The 6785-nt window shown below is 41.3% G+C and overlaps 1 protein-coding gene across 1 annotated transcript in view; it reads right to left on the bottom strand.

Moving 5' to 3' along the window:
• dkk2 (dickkopf WNT signaling pathway inhibitor 2) overlaps positions 1-6291 on the bottom strand; it is a 13895-nt gene extending 7604 nt beyond the window's left edge. The window contains exon 1 of the mRNA XM_053621983.1: positions 5312-6291. Within this exon, the coding sequence (XP_053477958.1) occupies positions 5312-5539 (228 nt within the window). The 5' untranslated portion in view covers positions 5540-6291. The remainder of the gene's footprint in view (positions 1-5311) is intronic.
• Between the last annotated feature and the right edge of the window lie 494 nt (positions 6292-6785).

Below are 6785 nucleotides of genomic sequence, written 5' to 3' on the forward strand. Positions count from 1 at the left end.
GTGTTTAACGAAAGTGATACCAGATACTTGTTTTGTGGACATTCCACAACATTAAATGTAACTATTAATCTTTTTTATTTATTTTTATTTTTTTTAAAGTATGATGAGTTATTCTTTATTAAATAGAGGAATCAAACACTCCAGAACATGCTGTTACAGGAAACTAATCAACTTATCTCAGCCCACTTTATATATATATATATATATATATATATATATATATATATATATATATATATATATATGCTTTTTTTTCTTAAAGACTATCTTCTTGCGAATAGAAGGTGACATTACTATTCATTTATTGGTCTTAAAGCATATTCTTCTCTAACTCTTATGGAATTAATAGGAAAGGTAAGTGGCTATGAGGGTGAAGAATATAAGGAGTTTTGGGGGTTAAAAGGATGGGAGAATTAGTAAATATGGAGGTGATAAGCTTATAGAAAGTGTATAGTAGATGAAGAAAGCATCTGGTGAGACGATTGGATTCTGAAGACCAACCCTTTTTTGGTCTTTGGCTTTATAATCTGTTTCTCAGTCGATATTTTCCCTAATCTTTTCCACAAACCCGTCACTCCCAGGATTTGATATCAGTGTTGGATTGCTGTATAATAATACCCAACCCTGGTGCATTTTGTTACTTCTCCAGCGCAAAAAAAAGAAAAAGAAAACCCCACTAAGCTTTTGGCTTTACAGCTTTGAGTTGTCTTTCAGCGCTGTCTAAATCACCATCTCTAAGCAATCCTGATGACTAAATAATTCCATAATACGCTCCCAAGAAAGATTAGTAAATAAGGTAATTCAAATGAGGCCGCTTTTCAAAGCCTAGACACAAGCTTTGGTTTGGAAGGAACGCTGAAGCGGAACGTGTAATTGTGAATGGTTTGCCGTTTCACTCGTAAGGTTTGTGAACTCCCGGGCCTCTGGGCCTCTCTGGATCTGACCTTGAGGAATCAGAATGGACACCTGACACCATGAATGGTGTTAGTGAGCAGAGAGGGTTTCCCGGAGTAAAATAAACGATGTCACAGAGCAAACAAACGCTATCCAGCCTCAAAGGCCATGAGGACCAGATCACGGAGGCGGCCTGTGCTTTCTCTCGCTGTTTGAAGACCAAGTTTAAGGTTAATCTCTCCACCACAAAACATGTGTGCACTAACCCCTGAAGGGCCACTTTTCAATGCGGGCCTGTCACTCATTTAACACGATTTACATAAACAACGGGCAGCCTATGAGAAACGGCCGCGGAAGGAAGAGCGCTAGCTAGCACGAGTGAGGAAATGAACAGTTTTAATGAGCACGGATAATTGGACACTCAATCTCGCAAGCTCTGGAGATCATAACAGCTATGAGATGCTTTAAGCCAGGTGGTAGCGGTCGTGGCGTCTCGCAGGCTCGCAGGAGTGAGCGAGGTGTGATTAGCCCTTCTAGCGCTAACGAGCCATCACACCTCGGGCTGGTTTAGTTCACTCTCTCAGCTCGTTAGCATCACTAAACAGCCACTTAACCCCAGAGGGGGCAGCAGAGACCTGTTTCCTCTCTTTACAAGCCAGATCCAAACAATCTGGTCCCCCCTCTCGTTAACTGAACCACTGTGTCAAATTAAATAAGGGGACTGTTTTTTTCAACAAAAAAAAAAAAGAAAACTGAGCTGCTGATGAGAAACAGGTCCTATGTTCATGCAGGGTTGATACTGAATCCATATCCCTGCTGCACTCAGTTACAGGAGTGAAGCATGCCATGCCCATGCCAGTACCTCCGTTTTTGGCAAAAGCTGCTGCCCACCCACGTACAGATTCTCAAAATTTCCACTGGGGGTTTCTTTTAACCGAAACACTCTGCGACTTCCGAGTTTCAACTGATGTTTTTTTTCATTTTATGAGTCATCGAGGAGGGCAGATGGAAATACGCGATACCATTATTATTTACATTGAGGAAGTCTTCATCAACAGAGTGCCAAAAGATACGAGTACAACATGTCTTCGAGCTGCTGGCCCACTCTGAGAATGTGACACAAACACAAACGAACTGCTTCTCTTTTGGCATTAGTGTGCAGCGCTGGGTGGCCTGTTTCCCTTACACTTCTAATTCGCAGTGTATTAGCGTAAACAAATGGGACTTATTTATTGCAAGCTTATGTTTAGATCCTCCACTTATCCTTTAATGATAGTGAGCTGGAGCCCTTGAGGGGATGAGTGGCTTCCTAAAGACGGATACAAACACTACACGTTTATCACACAGCCTAGCAAACCCCCGAGATGGTGAGTTTCCTTCTAAAACTCGTCCAACACTTCAGTGAGTCACCTCTGTTCAGAGAGCGATAAAAGCCACACTCAGCACCTCATCTGTCATACATTCTAGGCTCGCTTGAAGTTCCAATATGCCTTATGTGCTCTACTTTGCGATTGTGATATTTAGGCCAGCTTTCCATCAGTCTAACACTTCTGATTCCTGGCATGACCAGCAGATACTTAATAAGATTCGCTATATCACACCGGGGTGAGAGTGACAAAGTGAAAAGCCGCAGAATAAATCCATCCTGCTGTATGAATTTCATTTGGCTGAACCTTCCTCCAGTTTCAGTTTTACGCAGTATATAAATACGCCTTACTCAGGTTCCTCGAAGAAAAAAAAATTAAGAAAAAAGAACCGGCCATGAAGCTGGTGCAAACCACAAGGCCACACTTTCTCTCGCCAACATCGACACTGCTATCTTTTATTTACCCAGCTCATAAACAAGCACTTCAGATGGGCTGAGAGGGTCAGCGGTAAGCGCCTCAGGCATGTTGGAAGACAGCCACCATTTGTGGCTGGAATTGAATCCATGCTGCTTTACAGAAAACACCAGCACCGCTGTTAATCCTCTTCATTTGCCTGACTGGATACACGTAGCATGGCCTTTCAGTTCTGCAACAAGTAGTCGCGCTCTGTGTACACTGTGGTCAGATCAGCCGAACGGATCAGTGGTATCCGTTGAACGGCTTGGAAGAGATCTAGACATTTGTAGAGCGCCACACACAGACAGAAAGTCCGAGACCTTACTTTATCAACTTGATCAGTGCCAGGACTTAAAAAAAAAAAAAAAAATTTACCTGAGAGACCCCAATAACCATACATTCACCACCAGTGCTTTTTTTTTCTTTCTCTCTTGCCGTGACAGCACAGCATGATTTATGATGTGTGACTGCACTGACCTCTGCGTTTTTTTTTTCTCTCTCCACACCAGGTTTTATGACACGGCAGGAAAAGCCGTGCAAAAATATTCAACATTCGAGTCTTCACTATAAAGACACCATAAATATTGATTATTAATATTGTGTTCTCAGTCTTTAACAAGGTGCCAGATTTGAGAAATTATTCATTTATTTGGATTTCTGAATTCGCAGCACACACGATCATGACCACGATCAAACATGCAATGTTTATATATATTATATTTATATATAAATATATATATATATATTTATTTTATAAGGCTGTTGTAAATATAGTTTACTCAGCAGGCCATTTTCACATGACAACACACCTTGTTTAGGCTGCACACTATATTGGTTGATGGTTATTTTTGCAACACACAAAAAAAGTAGCTACAGTATGCATCTTTTTTATGCTGTGACCTCCATATGAGCGTTTCACTAAGTGTTCTCATATAATTAAAAAAAAAAATAAAAAATTTCAGGATAAGTTTTCCATTTCTATAGCCCTCACGGCATAATATGACAATTATCACAATTTACGTGCATACAACCCTATTGGACCTGCCGTCACTGTCTACACGTGTTGCTTATTCATTGTTGGTCCGGAAAAATCCTCAAATTCATCTCATAAACTTCCACCATTTCAGTCGTTACTCTTCTAACGTAATACTTGCTCAATATTACATTTTGCATTGTTTTCCATGTAAACAGCTGTTTGGAAATGTTACGAAACGTGGAGCACAAACAGTTTCGTCAAAGAAGTGTAGAGATTTTTGGTCAGTCAGTGTTACCGCATGTATGTCAGTGCATCGCACAAGGCTGTTTAGTCCGGGGAGTGAAGTGAGCGCATTGCTGACAACATCGAGGACGGCTGAAGTGATTCAACGACTTAATTTTCTGTGTAGAAGAACATAAAGAATTAAATCATGCTTGTCTGGTAATGTAAAAATGTTTCTGATGTGAGTGGGGACACGCATACTCACAATAAACACTTTTGAATATTTTAAGAATATTATAAATATATATATATATATATATATATATATATATATATATATATATATATATATATATATATATATAAATGTACTGTTCTCTTTGCTGTTCTAATTCTTGCACTCCTAATTTAACTAATTTTAGTTTTATGATTTGCTTTGACACTGATCTATTTGTACTAGCGTGAGGTTTTTTGGGGGGTTTTTTTCGACGTGAGATGGAGAATTTAGTAAATTAACGTAGAATTTGAATAATTTTCTTTTTACAATAGTAACTTGAGTCTAGTCAGTTCACTAGAACATACCCCCCCCCCCCTTTTTCCCCCTTTTTTTTATTCTGCTTGTTTAAAGTCACTACAGCATTATGTATCTATGTTGAGAATGAAGAGAAATTTTAATATTAGACAAAAATGACCAAAAAAGGAAAATCGAAAACTTAATTGGAGATAACATGAGGAGTGGGAGAAAATGAAATCTGATTTTAAATCACATTTCTCATTTCCATATTATCATTGACTGCTGCTTTTTTCCACACTGCCCCCAACACACAAACACACACACACACACACACACACACACACACCTAAATCCCCGTTTAACTGCTGGTTAGACGTTCAATAGTTGCATGTGAACCTGTAAATGTATGGTATGCTGTGTTACTTCTGTAACACTGTGTGTAATTGTATGCGCGCGCGCGCGCATAGTTTGAATGGCACTTGTTTTAAATAGACATTTTAAGATCTGACCCCGTGCATGACTACATTCAGAACAAAAGTAGCCTACTAAACTGTACCTTTAGTACTTTTAGTGGGAATGGGAATGGGAATAGTGTACATTTAGAAACTGGACGTATTGGACCTTAATTATAATCCTTAGACTACTTAAGGTACAAAAGATGTCCCATTGTACCATTAGAGTGAGTGACAAGGAAAGGTAGATTTTAGTAGCCTACCCTTTTTTTCTGAGATTGTACAGTGCTCGTGCCCAAAGTGTACGTGCAGGTAATAGTTAGTTAGTTAGTTAGTTGAATCAGCCCTAAGAAGTAATCTTCATCTGCTTTAGAGAATTATACAGAAATAAAGCCCGGACACCTGTCGCTAGCGCGCGCGCGTAGCCTACCTGCACGGGAACGTTGGATTTCTTCGCCAGCGCGTGAGCCGCGCTGCCCGGGTGCGTGGACGCTGCGGCGGCGGCGGCGGCGGTGGCGGTGGGTGCCTCTCCAAGCGGCGCCGTTTTGATGGAGTTGATGTTCTTGTTGTGGTTGGCCGCTTTGACTCCCGCGTGGCTCAGCAGTAGCGCGAGCAGCCAGCAGCAGCAGCAGCACGAGCTCCGCGTCAGCGCGAGCATCCTCCCGGAGCGCGCGGGGCTTTTCTTTAACTCTCTTTTCTTTGCGGGGAGCTTGCGGGTTTGGAGGAATTAATTAAAAACGCATAAATAAAATTCCGTGCAGTAATGTCCGGGAGGGAAAAAAAAGATAAATTTGTGATTTAATACTGTTTAAAAAAAAAAAAAGGTTTTACGCGGTCAGCATAGTGTAGTATGACCCAAACGCGGAGGGAGCTGATGAGTTAGTTATCAGGAGTCAGTCTCTCTCTCTCTCTCTCTCTCTCGGTTAATCCGTGCGCGTGTACCGGTGTACACCGTTGCGGCTCTGTGATGAGGCCCGCGCGCTTTTATAGATTTCTGTCCCTCCGCCCCCATTAAAGCACTGAAGGGCGGATGGTGCAGGAGGAGGATGTGCATGAGACACATACACATACACATACTCATGCATGTGCTGTTTGGAGCCTGTGGATAATAATAATAATAATAATAATAATAATAATACAAACTATAAACATCTCATGCATGGTACCAGCCAACCACTGTGACCGAATTTTAACTAACAACATGGGATACTCTGAGATCTGCCCATGAGAATTCACCACCAAAAAGCCTGAGATACAACAACAACCTCCAACACACAAGAGACAAGGTACGCTGCCTTCCGAATGTGTCTATTCCATAAGAGAGAATTTCTGTCCATTGTATTGAGAAACTTTCCAAGTATAAGGACCTGGAAATTGAGATCGGCAGACCAAAGGAACAACAGTCTGCATAATGGTTGGAGCAATGGGGTTAAGTTGTTGGTAAGTAAGCTCAGGCACTGCTCACATCATAACTCTTCACAGCTTTAAGTCCGCATGTTGGACCCATCACTAAAGAGAAATACAAGTTCATGACAAAAGGAAACACAATAATAACAACGCATTCTCCTTTTATAGCATCTTTCTAACACTCATGTTCTGTACACAGACATATTTGTGCAGGAAGATGACTGGTAGGAAGAAGAAAGTGAAAAGTTTTGGGATAAAAGGTACATTTTATATTAAACATGTTGGGAGAAACATGTTGGGTCCTGGTGGAGAGATCTGATCTGCCCCAAACTGTGATGTAAGGCTGGTCTTGTGCACCACCGGCAGACCAGTTTTGGTGGACCTGAGAGTCCGAGCAGGGGTGTAGGGCTGCAACGGCTCTCAGATAAGGCGGGGTGAAGCCACGTAGCACTTTCTAAGCGAGAAGTTTGCACTTGATACACCGTGAAACTAAGAGA

Source organism: Ictalurus furcatus, chromosome 3, assembly GCF_023375685.1.
Source record: "Ictalurus furcatus strain D&B chromosome 3, Billie_1.0, whole genome shotgun sequence".
In the NCBI taxonomy this organism is placed as follows: Eukaryota; Metazoa; Chordata; class Actinopteri; order Siluriformes; family Ictaluridae; genus Ictalurus; species Ictalurus furcatus.